Raw genomic sequence first — 21412 nt, 5'->3', positions numbered from 1 at the left:
GATTTGTTGTGATAGCAAAAAATAGTCACATTCACAAGTAACATTAATAAATGAAATAAATTTATAAATGGCAATGTCATAGATATCAAATTTAATCATACAAGTGTCATCATAAGCATGTAGGAATAGATTTGATGAAGAATAGGAAATAGAGAAGAAACAAAGAAAATATATGTCATAATGCATAATTTAAATATTTGTTAAATAGATAAATTCTACTCAAGTGTGCATACCTCCATTATTGTTGTTTGGAATGGGTGTTCTCTCAGTGACAACAAGCTGGAAAAATATTCTGTTTTAATCTGCTTGAATTATTAATTATCACCATCATATACCAGTACATAATCACTCAGTATGATATTTCAAAATTGGTCCAGAATTGCTATCAGAATAATGCTCCAGAAGAAAGCTGCAGCTATTCTACAAAATAAGTTGATAAACTCAGCTAATTATCTATTCTCTTTATTGCCTCCTTTAGTATCAGAAAACCAACAATGAAACATTGGTGATTCACAAATGTTTTACCAAATTTCATACTACATCTAACAAACTTTTCCTTTTTATGCGACTGTCAAAATTTTTGATGGGAAACATTATGGTATGGCGTCATTCATCTGTCCTTCACAACCTTTTTTTGTACAGAGATCTCCCACAGTTTTTGATTAATTTTTTCAAACTTGGTAGGCTTAATCATCATGACATGAAGTTGTGTTTTCCTTAATGACAGTTTGATTCGACTGTACTTGGAAGAGTTAATGCCTCTTGTTGTTTCATAATGTAAATCTTAACCGAAGACCATCTCTCTCAGTTTCAACAGATTTCTTTCAAAATTTATAGGCTTAGATCACCATGACATGAAGTGGTGTTTTCGTACACAATGGTTAAATTCAACAATTTTTCATTATTCAAATTTTGTATGTAAATTTCCTTCCTCAGTTTTTCAGCATTTCCTCTGAAACTTTGTTGGCTTATAACTATTACATGAAATTTTGTTTTCCTTATTTGCATTGTGATTTTGCAGTTTAAGAAAGAGTTATAGCCTTTTGTTCCATCTGAACATTTTCATCTTGTTCAGTTATCTCCTCCCTTTGGCACGTGACCTATATAGTTCCGCCTAACAGTACTCTGGTTTCCTTCTATTATCCTATTGATCTGACCTTGAAGTTAGACATAGTGTTTCTTAGTCAGTTTTTTTTAAATTTGCCATTGCAGACATTCTGCTGAAAACACTTAACACTTTTTCTTCGATTGTACATGTACTGTATCAAAGATTAAATATTTCATCCCACTAGACCTTTAAATTCTACCACAACTGGTAGTAATAACTACTTCCTCTCTCTCTCAATTTTTCTAGTGTAGAATTTAAGTTATATCACACCGTAGATGTACAGTAAAGCTATTTAATTTTCTGTCATGTCCATTTTGAGAAATAGCATTTTACTGAAATTCTCAGAAAGAGCAAACTCAGCAACAATTAAATCTGGCATTTAGTTACAAGACCTTCAACTGGAATCATAATAATGAGATGCAAAGTAATTAGCTTCAAATTTTAGGAGTTGGGTGGGGGGGTGGGGGGTGGGGGGAATTAAGTTTGTGATTTTTGAAAATGTGTTGCCTTCAATTATTTCAGATTGATTCAACTCTAGATACACATCTTGCATAAATATCATAACATAAGACGATGAAGAGTTTCTGCCAGCTTAGTGAAATTTTCACAGCGTGACAGTCGTATATATATTCATTAGAATGATCATAATGAGATCTGAATTCAGACATACGAGATATTTTGCATTTTTTTCTGGAATAAATGGTATTTTCTCCAACACCATGAAACTTCAAAAAGATTGACATGTCTTCAGGGTACGTTCATATCTTTGCGAGGCGAAGTTAAGTGGATGAGACTTACAATTTAGCAAAACCTTTGTATTTAATTAACAACTTTTTTTGTCCATTCAGATTTGACTTTTCACTTCCATTGCTCAAAGCCAGGAGGACAAGACAAAGTTCCATTTCCAAACTCAGAGGTACATGTGGACATGCAAGTGATTTTTTCTCATTATTCAGGAAACTGTGTGCAAGTTTATGCGCTTACCAAATTAAGCATCTGATGGATGTTATGAAATAGTTTAATTGCCTTTAACTTACCATATCTAAATCAGATAAATATAAAGTAGCATATATCCTTAACTCTAACCCCAACCCTAATAATTAAAAGGTGTTAAGGAGTAAGGGAGATAACTCTTTCATCTAAATTATGTCATGCATCAGCAAGTCCTTTAAATTGTGATGAACCAACTGCACTACAGAAAACAGTAGATACACTAATGACCAGCAGGCTATCTTGGGTCAGATTTAAATTTCAAAACAACATTCTTCTCTCATGGTGTTCAAACATTGTAAGAAACTAAGGCATACTTTTTCAGTACTTAATCTGACCAGCTGAATCTGTGTTAAGAGGATTTATACAAAATACCTTGACAGTAAAATCATTTTTTGCAGGTGCCTGTATGTAACAATGAAGTGGAAGATTTTACATTTATACTGAATCGACAAGATCATGAGTCACGCTTCAATGATGAACAGGAAACTGTCCCAGCTGTTTAAACACAAACACCCATTATTATATGACAGACTGCCTTTATTTACATATTATGTCACTATTTATCGACCAGGATGGTGTGAGAAGGAAGAGATACTAAAATACAGGATCAAATCAGAAACTGTTTTAATTCATAGGCTGCATACAAATAAAAATATCAATTTACATGATGCAACACATAATTCCTGAAGCATCAAAACGAATTGATAAGCATCTTGTAAAATACCTGCAATTATATACACAATTTCTCCTCAAAACTTTTTGCCTTACACAGATTAATGGTCGTGTACATTCGCTCTATCGAACAAACTAAATATACACTAAAGTGTATTTGATCAGAGTCCCTTGAGTAATGAAATATTGAATAATGCCAACAATACTTGACAAACTAAACAGGCAAGTACCAGCACAGAACCTGACACAAGTTTGTTATGTACATATTTAGCGATATTTTATCAGGATTTCGTCGGTTTTCAAATTATCTTTCATACTTAATTAAAAAATCATTAATATTACTGCATATAATACCCAACCCTTCATATTAGTATATGTTTAATGAAAGGAAGTCATAATTCATATATAATTTACACTTGTATTATACCAATATTGCACAGTTTTAGAAATCTGATATGTAGAAAAAAAAAAAAAAAAAAAACAATATTTGAAATAATATAGTGCAAAAAATCTTGCACAATTTCCCATTTCACATAAACTTTACAAAATTCATTTGAAAAATTTCATTTTAGCCCCCAATAGTCAGTTTGGTGTTGTATGACTTTGTCCAACACTTTCAATCATAAACTGCAATGAAAACAAAACCGTCAATTTGTACCAATTTAACAACCTTTGGTATTTCAAAACTTTCATTTGACATATGAAAGTCACCTCATTTCAATTTAATAAATAAATCAATAAATTACCTTTCATAAAAGTTTCATTATTATGTATATGACAAAATTTATATTTTCTTGAGATCAGATATAGCACCATTTCTGCCCTTCTTCTACAACTACACTGACATAACACGGGTAGCAGTTATGATTACATAACTTACTGACATAATCTCTATATACATGTACACAAAGATCTCCATAAACAAGGTGATTCAGCAAATTATAGACCCTCAACAGCAAACTGCCTCACCAAAGTGAACCCATACACCAAGAATGAGGTTCCTATGTTTAGCAGTGTGGGATTCCGAGCCTGGACAAATGTTTTCTTTGATGTATGCCAAAGGTCAAAATGTAGGTCAAATTGACCTACATTTTGATACATGACACACAGTGCCATCACAGTGAAGCCATAGAATTAAGTTGTCATGTAGTAGTTGTGTAGTAAATAGGGACAGGATGTCACAGTGGAAGAATGAACAGACAGATAGGGAACAAGGGACCGCCAGACACAACACAAAGTTTGGTTCCAGTTGAGGAACATAATAAGCACTGGTAACTGCTTCTCATAAAATATCTCAGGACAAGAAGTAGTGGCTTCTGAGGATAAAACCTTTCTAGTACAAAATTTATCTATGAAATGCTTTTATGAGGAATGACAGCAAAATCACCATAAACAAATTCAACCACTCAGGAGAAGACTCCAAAGTGGTCTTTTCATAGTGACAGTTGTTTTAGAATTGGTCTCTTAATGGAGTTGTTCACATTATATAGATCTGGTCTTTAAATAGAGGTGGTCTTTTTATAGAGGTAGTCTTTAAAAGGAGTTGATCTATTTATATATTGGTGGTCTTTAAACAGAGTTGGTCTCTAAATAATTATTATTGTAAAGACATTTACGATGGAGTACATGCAAATATATGCTAACAATAAATTCAGGAAGCAATACCCCTATACATCCCCACACACACACTGAGTGGTATTTTAATAGTGATTGTGTCTCCTCACAGATAATTGACATACAGATAAATATCAACACATTTTGGCAGATCAAATAATTATGATTTGATAAGGAAATTATTGTATAACAAAAGTGATCACTACAGCAGGTTTGTCTTCGTGTAACTATACTGTTTACCTGGCAATAAACCTATGCCTGGTAATAAGCATACCGTGTTACAGTAGAAATTCCAGCACATGCCTTATAATTGCCCTATGATAAGCAAATCTTCATACTTCAATGTAGAAGTCATGTTTTTGTTCCTAATGCTTATTACAGGATGTATAACACATGTAAAACCAGATCTATTGTTGAAGGTCAAGTGATCGCTTTGACTTGCCATGTGGTCTCTTGCGTTTCACGTTAAGACTGTCCTGATTGAGATGAGGGCTTCGCTCCTCACTGTTCGGTGAAGTCACCAGTGGTGAGTTAATAAGATGCATCAGACTTTTTGCTGACACATTTGGTGAGTATTTACGATTTGATGGTGAAAGTTTTGTCAAGGCACTACCAGACGGTGTTTGACTTTTCCTCAGCACATATGGACTCTTACTGAGATCACTTCTGGTGAAACAAGGACTCCCGGAAGTGCTACTTCCTGTCACATGGGGACTTGTGGAACACACATGTCTATTTCTGATTGTATTTGGACTCACAGAGTTTATCATGGTACCATTCCGCAATACAAGGTTTTCTGAAGAGAGATCATCTACAACTGGTATAACAGATTTAGTATTGTACACAAGAGAACATTTTCCCTTCTTAGCAGAACCAAACACTGGAGAATCTGAACGTGGCGTTTCCTCAATCACTTTTGGTTTACGACTAAGAAACACTTCATCATTGGAAAGTGAAAAATAATCATTGGAGTCAATACTAGACTGAGAAAAAGATGGAATACTTTGCTGGGACTGGCAGGTTTCTGTTATGAAACCCTGACTGGTTTGACTGGAACTGGAGCCAAAGGAATCTACACGTCCACTTAAAATACGAGATTGCAGACAAGACAAAGTTGACAATTTTTTATTTGTATCCAGAGTATGTAGTTGCACTCGCCTCCTCTTGCTAGGTGAGAAAACTTGGTTACTGTCTGGAGAAAATCTTAAACTTCGTTTTCTTGTAAGTGGAGAAGAAATTTCAGAAAGAGCCGAAGTTTTATTATTGAATCCCTGTGACAATTCTGAAAATATTGACTCATTATCAGTATCCATAGTCTCAAACTCCTGTGACTTCATTGCCACTGACACTACACCGCTGTCTATATCTCCACTTACAGAGGCGTCTTCATCCACATTCTGTGACAATATCTTACAAGGGGATGGACGAACACTGCACAATTTTTTATTGCATGGAAGAGACCTAGGTGAGGCCAACAGTCTATCACAAAGAGAACGCCTCTGACCGAGACGAGATCTTGGAGACTGTCCCTGATGCTGGGCAGATGTTGGTGACTGGGACAGATTAATTGTTTGACGAGATAACCTAGGTGATTGACGCAAATTCTGCCATTCTGAACTTGTTGGTGGTGACTGCATGACTTTGCTTGACTTTGGAGACTGGAAAAGATTCTGGAGTTTCTGTCTTCTAGGCCTCTTGTCTAAAGACCCGGGAGTTCTTGCCACTCCTGCCGTCTTTCTAGGTGATGGTGTCTTCTCCACTGGAGACTTCGTGTGGCAACTGCTGCCTTCTTGTCTTGGACTTGACTGAGCTTCTGGATCTTTTATACAGATTTCACTAATTGCCCCATTAACCTTAAGCTGCGATAAATTTAGAACACCACTAGTTGAACAACTAACTAAATTTTCTTCATCTTTATTGTTGAGTAGCTCTCCACTTTCAAACTTGGATAAATTCAAACATTTTGATGAAGATATGTTAGTGGAGATGGACCTTATGGATGATCCTTTATTTTCTGGACTCTTAAATAAAAACATTTTTGCACGTGAAGATCTTGGTGTGGCTGTACTCTTAGATCGTGTATTCTGGCTTGGAGACTCTGCAACCAAACTTATTTCTTTTACAGGAGTCTTTGTTAAAGTACCAAAAGTGTGATCTCGAATAACTGGATCAAATGAACTGCCATCGCCAAACAAAACCTTTGGATGGCCCAGACTAAATCCTGGTGACTTTGAACGGGTATTCATTGAGGGTGATTCCAACAATCTTTTATTAACAATGTGTTTTCTTGGGGTTCCATCGAAGCGTGCAGGTGACTTTGATCCTTGATACATGCTTGGTGACTCCAATAGATACTTGGCTGGAGTTATCACTGTTTTGTTGGGAGTTGATTTAGGAGGTGTTGGACTTCCCATGAGTTGTGAAAAGATAAGTGAAGAATTTTTATCAGGTGATTTAAACTCTGCTGATAAATCGTGAAGTGAAGCACCCAAGTTCAGTCTATTAACAGGAGGTCTTCCTGCCATGCGGTCATTTAGCTGGAAATATTTCACCAAGTTACGAGATCTCTTTGTGGGACCGGCAGAGTAAAAGGAACGACGAAGCATCGCCATAGCCCTCTTTCGTTGCGATGGACTGTCTCTTTGTTCAGGACCTAAAACAAACAAATGAGTATGAGGAATCTAAAAGTTATTGAAGAAATGCATGATATTTCTACCAACTACTGACTTGCAAGGCCATCTGGGACTATGAGTTAAATGGTAGGCACTCGTGTAACATGGTTCATAAAGACTTGTAAAGAGTTTTCCAAGGCCTATTACTAAAACTACAGCTTTCAAGTTATCTATTCTCAACTGAAAAGAAAATACCACAATTTTTAACTGCCTCCTGACTATATTATTTCATACATTGTTTTGGTGTTACAGTCTGCTTTTGTCCTCAGAAAACATGTTTTATATTCAATAAAACTCTTTCTAAACAAGCAGAAGTGACCGATCAAACATCCTACCTTAAACATACACCGAAAACTAAACATCATGAACTTTGGATATTCAAACTACAGTTACACAATATTTTCAGAGACAGAATACTGTAAAAAACAAATTTTAGCGGTAATTTCATTTTAGCGCTTTTCATGCTTAAAGTTTAGTGCTAAAAAATTTTTGCACTAATTACAGTTTGTGTATGTTGTTTATATAACAATTATTGTTGATGTGCAAATTAATCAATATGTTAATATGCCAAAATGTGATCATGTGCTAAAATTTCATTATGCCTAATGAATTAAGTTTACAATGATTTCATCATGACACATATGTAATGGACACAATTTCATGACAATGTACTTACAAGCCTTGATGGGTGATTCCTCCACTACTTGTATGCTAGTAACACTCCTTGAACGATGTCTCTCCTTCTCAATTCGAGAAAACACTGCCTGGCATTTCTGCTTGTGAGCAGGTGTTTCACTAACCTTCTTGTTGTGAAATGTTGGTGATTTGAAAGGTGATTTCAGAGCTGAATGGTGAAAGAAATGTAAACTGTGTAAGAAATTTGACAAAATTTCTACAAAAATCAAGACAAGTTTAAAGTGAATTAGCTACACAAATACATGCATTATACCAGCTTTTTCATCTTTAATTCAAATCTTGAATGATAAAAACAACCCATGTATTTTTGCCTGTGGGAGTATTTCTTATAAACAGACATCTTTACAGGTGAAGTTGAAGCGATTGTCAAGTAGTAGACAAAGTCTTATGATGATGTGGTAATAAAAATATATATATACTCTTGCACATTTTGATGCAAAATTTTTTACGTAAATGAAGATTTTCATCATGAGAGATACTATTGATATAATATGCACTCACCCTTAGGACTTTTGAGGTTAGGGAGGCGTTTATTGTGATGATGTCGCGACCTTATATTTTCCATAACAGCAACTGACTGTCGACGCTCCAATTTAGTTTTCTTATTTTCGAAAAGATTACGACAAACCTTTTCACCACCTGTGTAAACAAAAACCAAAATAATTTCCAATTATGTGGGACTATCTCAAAACATTACAATTACATCCTACTCTGTAATATTCAATGATACTAATTTTTCATATTGACAACATGATGGAATAAATCTGGTCCGTTGATATCGGCTCTGTCTGTCTGCTCAGTCAAGAATCTGGGAAAGTGTTACATTAATTACACATACATGATACAACAAGAAAAGTTCTACAGAATGAGACTTTACTTAATTTCATACACATTTCATACTTCAGCCTACACAAAGACAACTTAGATATCAATAATGATGTCTCCTTTAACTTGTTTGAATTATTTTGAAAATTCTTTGGTGAGACTTAAGTACAAAAGCAGTCTTTGAAAAACTATACAATATAGTATATATGAATTTCAAACAGGAAAGGACAACTTGTTTTGTACATAATACAATGGAAGAAATTGAAGTCCAAAGTTCAGTTTATCTGTATACTATTATCTAGGATCACCAAATTAAAATCTGAAAGTACTTAAATTTTAATCATATGTGGTTTACTTTCCATCATGCCAAACTAAACTGATAACATAAACTCAGTATGAGTACCCATGCAATATTTGAGTACTTTGAATTCTCACTGGAATGTTCAAGTAAATTCAATATTGCCTCATATCTCTTGAGTTATTATTTTTGTGACACTTTCTATGGAATATAGTGAATGTAAATGGAAGGAAAGCAAACTTACTGCCTTGATCTTTGGTTTTCTTCTTTGAATGCTGAGATTTTTTATGGCTTTTATCCTGCAAGTATACAATGATGAAACCATGAATAAGCTTCTGACTATTAGTCCTGAAATTATTCTTCATTAACACCAAGGATTTAGAACATAATCTCTCAGAAGGGTGGACTTGCTAATATCACAGGTTGATGTAACAGATATTCATGCTCCATCCAAATCCATATGGATGAGCCGATTACTGAATAAAGATGGCTATTGTGAAATTTTATGTGACCATGCATCATCAAATTATGACATTTGAAGATTTTTATGACTTTAAACACTTATCTATTATTCATCAAAAAATTTACATAAGAATTTGGTACCTATCATCAATGTCTTATGTAACTGGAGGTGGCTGTTTTTCAGAATTCAGCTTTTACTGGGAAATTTGTGAAAAGGAAAGCACAGAAGAAAAGTTTGGACTTACAATAATCAGAGTTGTCTAATTAATCAATTTTTTACCTTTTTCTTTTCCACTTTCCTGACCATGATCTGTCGCTTGGGTCCAACCTCTGCTAAACTTGGATGGTGGACCAAAGTATGACGCCTGAAACAAGACAGCTGTATCATAAACAATTCTTTTTGCAGTTGACATCTCAAACTTGATATTCAAAGTTACAATATAGTCCTCCCAAAATAGTCTAGATAGTTGTAGATAATACCACATACCTGGCATTACGTTTTGGCCTATTCAAAAGGACATCTGATTGGTTGGATGGAGGCTGTGATAAATTTGAGTCATTGAGGGATGACTGATTGGATCCAGGGTTGTCAGATTTCAGCAATGAGTGACTGAACACAGACTGATCTGCACTGTGATTGGGTGACAAGATGGCCTCTAATACACTTGGGAGTGGCTGCATCAGCTCATCATAAATCCTCCCCAGTATGTGTGGTAGGGTATGTACATAACTGATAAAAAAAGACATACATTTTTAAATACTGAAAATCAGGTTTACAATATTGCAATGTAATTTTAAAGATTTTGAAAAAAACAAAATATTTATGAGGTATGAAGGAAACTGAGTTTCGCACAGGACTATCAAACAGATCCCAGATATATATTAACACAATTTGCTTGAGAGTCACTGCCCTTCAGTATATTGAATAAGTACCATTGCTTTCATCAACAAATCAAATTCATCATAAATGAAACAAGTTTTTTTTGGAAGAAACAGAAAACAAAGCCAAGAAGAAGTATACAACCAATTTCTATTATCAAGTGTAGAAAAAAATGCAAGAAACTTATTTGATGTCAATGATGGAGAAAATCAATTAGATCATATCATCTCCTTTTTGTTTCTATTTTTCAACGTCTATACATCCTTTGGTGATGTCAGGTGACAGTAACAGTACAAAATATTAGAATTAGTATACTTACAGATCCACCATGGTACCAGACATGAACTCTGATAAAGCTGTTGGATCTGTTACAAATCCTAGAGTCCTCAATAGGGTCACAACCTATGGGAAAAAAAACTTATTCGTTTGCTGGGCTTATCGAACAGATATGGTCACTTTGAGGCTACAGACTACCTCACTGAACATTGTATGAGAGGCCCATCATATCCCAAGCCACTGAAGTAAAGTGTCTTGCCAAAGGGCATAACTATGACCACACATAGTGATCTATGATCTTGGTTCCTTGCTCTAGGAAGGGAACAAATCAAACATATGGGGCGTTCACCTGCATCACACTATATTTTACTTTAGTGGACAGAGGATTATAATATTTCTGATTTCTTACCATCTCATACACTATGTACACCAGTGTTAGTAGGCACCACACTTATCATTTGTCTGATGAGGTGACCGTGAAGTCATCAAAGTGTCACACTCTAATCTTCTACTGGTTGTGTTATAAGAACTTCTATTCTAGTGCTCACATGACGCTTGCACGTCCATTACTCTACAGACTGTGCTGTCAGCACCCTCTACAAATCTTTACCAATAAATACATCTACATCAAAAGGTTAAGTATCAATAATTTCAACTATAGAAAAACGTTGTAATCATTGTCTACAGGTGATTATTTTTTCGATTCACAATAAGTCATATGGTTCATTTAACCAAAATGGATTCATAACACAGTGCAAATAAATGTGATACGTCACTCCTGTTTCTATGTAATAAATAACCCAATCTTGAATATTGTAAGTCATGTCAAGACAGTCTTCTATTTCATTTTTTTTTACTGTGGGACAGGGACCATAAATACCATACCTATTTTAATAAATGCCCTAGGGACACGAAATTCTTTAAAAGAGAGGGAGCTCAGACAGTCCATGCCCCTTGACTTTTGAGCTCGGATTATCTCTTTTATAAATAAAATCTGTGTAAATTATGTGCTTGCCTTGAGGAATATTTTGTTTTTGAATTACAAGTTGAGGGTATGCATGTCTGTGTTATAAGGAAGAGCACATTTATTAGAATTAATATATATCATTTAGCCCATGGTTAATAACAAAAGAATGAGATGGTACTTGATCTTTTTCATATTTTATACAAAATTCAGAAAAGCTTGTAAGGTTCAGAGCCATAAAAATCATAACAAATTGACCTTGTAAATGTATTTTTTTGTTGTCTTTACCCAACAAAATAAGTTGGAGATATCTTGACTATCACAGTAAAAGAAATAAATGTTTTATGTCACCTGTTCAACTCGATCATCTGTTTCGGATACCTCGGACACGTCCACAGCTGCAAGCATTGATTCGCATTCCAGTCGCAGCAATATCTGCAATTGGTACCTACAAATTCCACATCATTACAATGTTACTTATGCAAACTAATTTATTTTTTCATTTTTTAATTGGTTTTAGACAACCAGCTGATAATAAATGCTTGCTATACAAGTACGAACACCTTGACAAATGTCACTTCGATCTGGTCTATTAATGTAAGAGAGAACTACAGTGAAGTTTTGAGTCTCGTAAAATGTGTACATACTCCCTGATTTTCAGTTGCTTTTCCACATCTGTGCTGCTGCTTATGTATTTCTCTCGAAGACCAGTTAATGGCAGAATTATAGTCTGATCTAACATCTTTATACATCGGTCCTGGAACAGAAATATTTCAATTATTAATTTTGTCACTATACCTATTATAAGTCTAAAGGGTCAACAGATACTATAAGACTCTGGATGGACTTTTTGCAACTATGTAAGTGGGCTTATTGTCAGACATGGGCTTATTACTGGATAAATATGGGTCCTAATCAGTGTATTTTATCCTACAATATGATAACTCATGACAAAAACTTATTTGAAAAAAAAGATTTCAATATATACATTACCCTTCTGTCCAATGTAGGGAAAGACTGTTTGACTCTAATATCAAAGTAGGTATAAACTGATCAATACAAACTTCTCTATAAAAAACCTACTTTTCCTAATCTTTAACTAAAAGTGACTTTTTTTTTACATTCCACATCAACAGGGAGTCTGACAATGAAGATCAGTACATATTAACTGATAGCAGCAGATTTTGAAGTGGAAGAAAATCAATTGGTTATGAATCTCTGATGATTAAGAGAGTAATGTCATAACTTTGTGTTAGTATAAGTTTGGTTATTACTTATTGGAAATTTCTATTTCATAATTTATGAGGCAAATTCACAGACTGTGGTATTTATTCAAGTATTCACATTTGGCACTTTTAAAGCAAGGAACAGTGTGATTTTGTACACAGAATACATAACTGACACCAGTACCTGTGGGTTGGAGGTCTGTCTCTCCTTGAGGTAGTGTAAGGCCACTGTGATGATGGTCTGACTACAGACGGAGAGGCTGGGGCTGCTGCTATTCAAGGCACTAGTATATACATCCTGTAGGTATGTCATTAGCTCTTCCTCATCAGCAAAATCTGTAACAAACATAAAAAGTAACACATCAGTGACAATTTTCATTTATTTTCAAAGCACAAAGAACAAGCAGAAATGAAATATCCATGATGTAAAAAGTTACTCATATAATTGTACCTACACAATAATATTTGGTCCAGTAATCAAATTTCAATATAATGGTTTATCATTATCTATGTAAAGTTCAGAAATTTTATTATTCTAGAAACAAAAGTATCAACAGACATAGAAATGGAATAATGGTTATCAAAACAACAGCTACAACTCTGACCAAGTGTACTGTGAAGCTTGAATGTTATTATTGTTATGAACATCCATGTCTAGTCACCTGCTTTACTAAGTAACTGGTCAGACGTGGGTTTATCTTTGGATCGACTGTCTCCTGAAGTACTGTCCTTTTCATCCTTTCCCTTCTGATTGACAGCTTGTCGGCTTCGTGTCACCATCATCTCTCCTCGGGAGGCCAATGACCCTTGACCTTTCTTTCCCTCTTCCTGGGCTATGCTCGGTTTGTCTTTGGTTAACTCCTGACTTGGTAAACCTAAGCAATTAGACAGTGGTACTTTAAAAAAATCCATCTTTGTACATGTGTCACCGATTTGTCCTGTTGGAATTATTGTGCTGTTTGTTTACAAAATCTTGCGGGGACTTCTGAAGGAAACAGAGAAAAGATCCAAAATTTAAACTGTTTTTAACCATAAGAGTAACTGGATATGGTGAGCCTCCTCATGAATATTAATGAATTGTTAACAGAATCATATTATTGTTTACTAAGGAATATTATAAATTTTGTTGACTCAAAATGTGTGTTTGTTGCTTTGGCATAATAAACAATCAATAATCTTAATTTATCTTCAGATGTCATAAATTTTCCTAAAATTACTCAGGAATATGATGCTTTCGGTTTAATAAACCTTCATATTTTCCTGAGACAAGGGCAATCAATTCATAACATATAATGACCAAACATATATCAATGGCAAATTGTGACAAATAACTACATATATAACCCAAAGGAAACTTACCATCAGTACTGTTTTATATATAAATATTAATGACTGCCATTTGAGGCAACAAAACATTGGCCTGCCTTTAGTTTTTGCATTCCTTGGCAAAAAACTTCCAAGTATAAAGTTCTCTGTCATAGTTTCTTCTCCTTCACGATTGATTTTGAAAATGTATTACCATTCCAACCTCTGAAGTCTGAATGCCTGACCTTGGTTCCTGTTTATGTGAAGGCTGGGTTTCACACCAACCTGACTGACCGTTTGTGTTTATGTGAAAGCTGGTTTCCATACCTACCTCGTTGACTGTTTGTGTTTATGTGAAGGCTGGGTTTCACACCTACCTCGTTGACTGTTTGTGTTTATGTGAAAGCTGGTTTCCACACCTACCTCGGTGACTGTGTTTATGTGAAGGCTGGTTTTCACACCTACCTCGTTGACTGTTTATGTGAAGGCTAGTTTTCACACCTACCTCGTTGACAATGGCTTCGTGTATGTGGAGGCTGGTTTTCACACCTACCTCGTTGACAATGGCTTCGTGTATGTGGAGGCTGGTTTTCACACCTACCTCGTTACAATGGCTTCGTGTATGTGGAGGCTGGCTTTCACACCTACCTCGTTGCCTGTTTATGTTTATGTGAAGGCTAGTTTTCACACCTACCTCGTTGACAATGGCTTCGTGTATGTGGAGGCTGATTTTCATATCTATACAGTCTCTGAAGCTCTCCAAGTGTTTTCTTCTCATCTTGACTTAGGAAATCCATCTGAGATATCCTTGTTAAAAGAAAAGTCAGTGTTATATGTAATGTTAAAGATAATTCATCACAAATGAAACTTCTATTGTACAACAAAAGGCCTAGTGGCCTTGAAAGTCACCTGTGATAAGCAATATAGATCATAAAGGTTAAAAGATAAGCTTTCAAGCATCATGAAAAAGAAATTGTGACAATGATGATAGTAAGCCAGTGGAAATACTTGCATATCATCAAAACTGTCATCCTATACTGATAATTCTTATCAAGTTATTTCCAGTGGGAAATCAGTATGCAAGTCAAGTCGCCCCCATATCAAGACAACACGCCACCCAAAAATATAATGAGGTGTTATGCGTCACAGATGTATTAAATATATTGTTGTTATAAATAACATATTTAATACCGGTATATCAAATGGCTCTACTTGAGAAAACATTTCCTGACCTAGGCGATGACTCTGTTCTTCTTATAACAACACCTTCTCTCGCCTTCTTGTAACAACACTGATCATTCTAAAATATTTATCATTATTAGTGCTTAAATTAAACCAACTTCATGTATATGTTTGATGAATATCTGATTAATGATTGATGTGATTTATGTGATATAATGATAAAATAAAGGTGCATGTAAAAGTGTGTATATATGATGATTGAATATCTGGATTTATGATTGATGTTATTTATGTGATATAATGATAATGTGCATGTAAAGGTGTGTGTAAATGTGTATGTATGTGGTATATGTGTACATAATTCTTATAATTGGAATAAATAAAATAGCATCAAACAACAAAATAATTATATTTTTATTCATTATTTTTCTTCTGATCTCTGAATGAGGCACTTGTCTTGATGTAGGGGGCGACCTGTCTTGATGTAGGGGGTGACCTGTCTTGAGATAATAAAGGGCGACTTGTCTTGGGGGGGGGGGGGGGCGATTTGACTTGATACCAGAAATAAACATCCCATCCCATGTCCCTAGGGGTCGAATAACATTTCTGAATTTAAGAAATGATCTTCCACCTCCATTGATATTTCAGACCAAATTCAGTTGAAATCCACCTAGGTGTTAAGCAGGAGTTGTGTTTTGAAGTAAAATTTTAAGAATGGAAAACGGTGAATGCCGATGGACGATGCACAATAGCAATAAATCATCTTGACCATTTGGGTCAGATGACCTAAAAAGAAAACTACATGTAAAATGTTGTATGTAAATGTCAGTCAAAACGTCATGTGAAACATTTAAACCTGTTGTCAATACTATAACTTAGACCTTACATAAATCAATTTTCACTTTCCATTTTGCTTGGGTTTTTTTGTTGCTGATAGATGCTGAAGTCGAGGTAGATTCATATTGTTTAACAAGAATGAATGATTCAAGTTTTAATCAAGTATGGCAGAACCAACAGAACAGAAAATACTATAAAAGATAGCACCTTTTTAAAAATAACATGAATAATATATGTATAATTTGACAAACATACAATTTCACTGAAAAAAAAAAACAGTGGATGAAATAGACAAAAATGTGGTTTGGTCACATGATAATAATTTCATGAGATTATGTCTGAAAGACAAGATTTTTCACTGTACAACACGTCTTTTGTCAGGCTGTTTGCACAGATACAGCAGGCTCTATTGTTTACTGCTCCTAACGATAACTGGGTACGCTTTGTGTTCGCTGTATACTTGGACAGGTGTGCGGAGTAACTTCGAGCAGTAACTAGTGTCATACTGGGACACTTACTTTACCCAAGATTTATCTGAGATTTTGATCTTGACTAAAAAGATATTAGAGTAATTGATATCTCATGTTGGACTATTTATATCATAATAAAGGTATTTCTTCACTTAATTTATTTAGGGAAAATTCAGTGCATAGAAAAAGTACTATAAAAAGAGGGATGTCATAATATCTGATATAAGTGGTTACCACTGCATATGGTGGTCACTTTCTCCTCATGAATCAAGGTTTTGGTTAGTTGTTATACTGCTGAGTGTCCTAAGCCAATAGCATAACATTCTAATAGATTTACAAGACAGGAGCACTGCTCTAGAGCTTCATTAAGTACTAGATCAGCACATTTGAATATCTTAATAGCTGAAAATTCAAATTTCCAGAAAATGTATCTTTTCAAATACTTGGTGCTTAAAATGTTGGAGATAGATACCTCTGGTTGAGTTTGTCAAGCAAACGACCAAATGACTGATGACATCCAGGAAGATAGGCTTTCCCTATCACTGTTGGGTCAAAGCATGCTTCAACTTGGTTTGCCTCTCTTCCTGTAAAATATAATTTGTCATTACATATGAATAATGCTGAAGTATTGTCTGATTATTCATATGACTGTACAAGGGTATTCAATACAACACTCTTTTTCCCACGAGATTGTGATGTTGGGTTGACCCATGTCATTTTGAAAAGTCAGTCAGATTGCTTTATCTCTGAATTTATCTGAACAGTAACAAAATAATTCAAAATAAGAATATACATTTTGGAAATCTTAAAGACATATTCTCTGGAGCCCACTGCCAGCCCTCCAAAGCTCACTTACAGCCCCTTTGTCGAAGGCAGCAAGACATTGTTTGTTCTCATACATGTGTACTCAGTAATTGTGATATCAAAACCTTGTCACAGTCACAGTTTATTGTTTTTTCTCTCACTTGAGACCTCAGTCATGATCATAGATTGGTTATCTGTTTATCATTTCATTGACAGGAAATTCCAGATGCTTGGACTGCAATTTATGTTTCTTGACACAGCATTAAACTTACTTGACTTTGTTACTTGCTGTTTTTCTGTCAGTCTGGTAACAAGCTCTGACCAAGATGGTCCCTTCTTTTTCTGAAGAGATTCAAGTTCTATGTCCAAGATACCTCTCCTGTCCTGATACAGGGACTTTTCCAGAGCTAGTGTATGTCCCACACTTAGGAGTGATAATGATGCAGACACCGTTGTCAGGGGCTTCAGAATTACTAAGGATGCATGACCTTTGACCTCCAAAATCTGCAATGCCAACAATTGTATAAAATTAAAAGAGAAAAAAAATATGGTTTGGTTCTGGTTTTATATCGTTGAATATTCCATCATAAGCTAGGGTCGTTAAAGGATGACCTTCCTATGTATGCAATGTCAGTGCAGGTGTTTTGTGTGTTTTTGGGAGGTTGTGATATGCTCATGTAATCCTCCTTATTATAGCATAGAACCAAAAATGCTCACATCTCCATGCTTTCAGAAATTTGTGTTCCATCAATGACAACAGGTCCATGAATTCTGTTTCAATCATCTGTGATTTTATAGCAATGGAAAAACATACTAGAAAAAGGTTCGCTGTCATCATGAGACTGTTACAGCCAAACAAATTTTTCGCAAATTTCACTTTGAAACAGCTCATTTATGGTAATCAACACAAAATATATCATTATTTTTTGTATTTCAGATTTTCTCAAGTTGTTAGAAAATTTTTCAATCTTTATGAAGTTGAGAAATCAGTCTTGAACAGAATGTTATATTGTTCATATGATTTTTTTTAATGGGTTGCATTTTTTAAACATGAATATAACATTATCATGTAATTTACAGCTGAATCCATTGATTTTATAAAGTTGCACAACAAATATACTAACCATAACATGATATGACACATATTGTGTTTTAAGCTTTGATACATATCTCAATACAGATATACACAAAAAGTTAAATTTCATTATAAATGATGTCATACACTTAAAAAGTAAACACTATCAAAAGCTCTTAGAATAATTTTTATTACATTCTGGGTATGACTGCACAGTTGATCACATCTCTGCAGAAGGTTTAAAAAATATAAGTCCATATCTTAAGTGTTTGATAAAATTAAATGAATATTTAAGTTCTTTTAGAGTACCACATACAGGGAAATTAAACAAAACAAATTTATAAGATACACAATTAAGTGTTAAAAAAAAACCCAAGATATATATTATTGCACCCTATTATATGATCTTTAAATTCTCTTAAAAAAACCTACCAGACAACTTTTTTCTTTATGAAGTTTTGTAAGTAATCCTTCAAACATGACAGAGCGAGTCCTGTTACGTCCTGTTGCTGTACACACACACTCTTCTTGTCCCATCCACTTCTGTTGCAACCATGTTTGGGTCAGGAAAACGGCACACACACGCAGGGATTTTATCCCACCCTTTGCGAGCAAGGGTTTCCTGACAACATCTTCTTCCAGAGACAGAATGTTGTAACCTCCAAAATCCACCTCCCTTGTGTTCCCATCAACAGAGGCCTGGACACCTGCATTTTGTTGAATGTCAGTCCTGTGTTGAATTGATAAAAACATTGAATAAATACTATAATATGATAATGTCACAAAAAACATGATATGTAGATATATCAAGTTTAATGGTCATTACTCAATCAGTGCTTTTTATAATGGTATTTATTGACTGTAAAAAGATATACAACAATGTTAAGAGTTAAAAAAAAAATTAAGAAAAAGTCTATGAAATAAATGGTAAAATTTATTTAGAATTGCATGTTACTTTTCTAAAACCATTTCACATATACCTTGCATATGTGTATTGTGTTTGAGTTATTTCCCTTGGAAAAGTTACCTTTATCTTTAGAACCATGAATATCAATTTTTTATAAAGGAAATGCTGTTGAAAATCAATTCTGTTTGGCTTTGAAATAAAAATGTCTGAAAGATTGAAATTTCTTCAATTCTCATTTGATTTGTATAATCATTGTTACCTTTTATTCTTGTACATGGGGACAACCTCCAACTCGCAAAAGGCTTTTCCTGAAACACAAAGTTTAATACATTCTTAAATATTTTTCAATGTGAAAATACATACAAAATCAGGATATCATTACTGTTTGAGACATAAAACATGTACAGATAATTAAATACAACAAAAGTGTGCAGGTGTGTGTACAGAGAAATAAAGTCATTTAAATGTCTTTGCAAACATTTTTCAAAGATAAATAATTGCATATACTGGTAAATGAATCAAAACAATCCTTTGATAATTTTCCCTTGCTCTTAAGCAAATCTATTAATTCTAGAGAAAAAGTTAAAATATTACATGATATTGGGTGTAAGCTATTTCAACTATTGCATGTAATGCAGTGATTCAATATATACCAATCGAGGAAATTTTGACATGGGTATGTGCTCTACATTACAAATAAAACAGATTTTTATGTAACTATATACCATTTTGTGCTAGGAGAGAGACCAAACACGATGATTCTTCAACTCCTGCGTTAGTTCTCAGACATCTGGCATTTTGACAGTAATTCAGCAGATCACAAACGATTGGAATGAAAGGTAAAACAGGACGAAATATATGTGATGTTTTTGCAACTCCTGACTTGCATAACTCTTGATTAGTTCTCAATACATTGACACAGTCTTCCTGTTTCGACGATATGTCTTGTTGGCCTTGGATTATTTTTGATTGCTCATCAGATTTGGTCACAGGAAAAAAACTAGAAATATTTGTCACATATTTCTCACATAGTTGGACTAATATTTCTGCCGGTATTAAATGGCCTCCAATCTTGTTGAGAGTTTTTTCGAGTAGTTTTAGACTCTCAGGATCTATGCCAGGTCTTGTCTGTTGAAATATGAAGTATATACATTCACAAACATTAAGATATATGCCATTGTATGTATATAAATCAAAATATCATAATAATCAAAGTCATTTATTTGTATAGTCTCAAATTTCCAACTAGTAAAATCATAGACTCAGGTACATAGAAGTCAATAGTAAAAAACCAATGCATGTGTGATGTTTTGAAGACTTAAGAACTTTTTAATGACACATACTGGCATCTCATAAACATTTAAACTCACCAAAATATCATAACAATCGACCCAGAAGAGCTGAAGCTGATACAAGCCATGGAATTCCCTATAGAGACTCTTGGGCATAAATAAATCTAAACAAACATCTGCATCAATAACTTTCTTTCCTGCAAATTTCCGCAAAGCAATTGGGTTTTCTGGAACTTTTGAGAAAATGAAAACCAAATTATTATTGTGCGTCACATCACGGTTTACCAGCGACGTCCGTCGTTGTTTAATTGGTGAAGTTATATCAGGTTTCTCCCATTGAAAATCATAGATGATTTCCATCAAAGCCTTTCGCAGACAATCACTGGCAATATGTGTCTTCTCAGATTTTTGTTCATTAAATATCTCTTCAAATTTTCTTTCAACTTCATTTTCAAATTCTTCAAAGTATCTTAGTTTGAAATCTCGCAAAATGTGTCCACCTACTCTACTATAGTGATGACCCGAATTGAAAAATTTGAATCCCCACTTCAAAGAATTCTGCTTGATTTTGGATTTCGACGATTTATTCGAAAGTAATCCTTCCGTTTCGGATGCGAAATAAACTAGCAATCGAAGAGCTGACAGGCAAATCGTGTTTACATATTTTTGTGAACTATTCGGATCATCAGAATAACAACTGTAGTTGTTCTTGTTCACATCTACAAGAAAAACAAGTTGAGTGTGTGTTTTCGCATCAGACATTTTCCAGAAGTGTCTTTGACATATAATCAAGTATAAGTAAACAACCGGTTCCCGAAGATTTCATTGCAGCCCGCTGGCCGCCATATTTTGAA

The 21412-nt window shown here is 34.4% G+C and overlaps 1 protein-coding gene across 1 annotated transcript; it reads right to left on the bottom strand.

The window, feature by feature from the left end:
- Positions 1 to 4670: 4670 nt before the first annotated feature.
- Positions 4671 to 19998, bottom strand: LOC132543125 (treslin-like). Its single transcript, XM_060206587.1, has 17 exons — positions 19992 to 19998; positions 19526 to 19574; positions 18792 to 19089; positions 17557 to 17788; positions 16953 to 17064; positions 14686 to 14798; positions 13349 to 13561; positions 12871 to 13022; positions 12108 to 12217; positions 11812 to 11908; positions 10540 to 10622; positions 9828 to 10070; positions 9621 to 9705; positions 9123 to 9177; positions 8257 to 8394; positions 7736 to 7903; positions 4671 to 7040 (listed from the first exon to the last, which is right to left on the bottom strand). Exons 2-17 carry the CDS (start codon positions 19540 to 19542, stop codon positions 4795 to 4797), a joined length of 4362 nt encoding a protein of 1453 aa, XP_060062570.1. The 5' UTR covers positions 19543 to 19574; positions 19992 to 19998; the 3' UTR covers positions 4671 to 4794.
- Positions 19999 to 21412: the final 1414 nt, after the last annotated feature.

Source organism: Ylistrum balloti, unplaced genomic scaffold (assembly GCF_031769215.1).
Source record: "Ylistrum balloti isolate Yb309-2 unplaced genomic scaffold, AGI_CSIRO_Ybal_v1 Utg369740, whole genome shotgun sequence".
NCBI lineage: Eukaryota > Metazoa > Mollusca > Bivalvia > Pectinida > Pectinidae > Ylistrum > Ylistrum balloti.
This window is presented reverse-complemented; position numbering and strand designations above follow the sequence as displayed.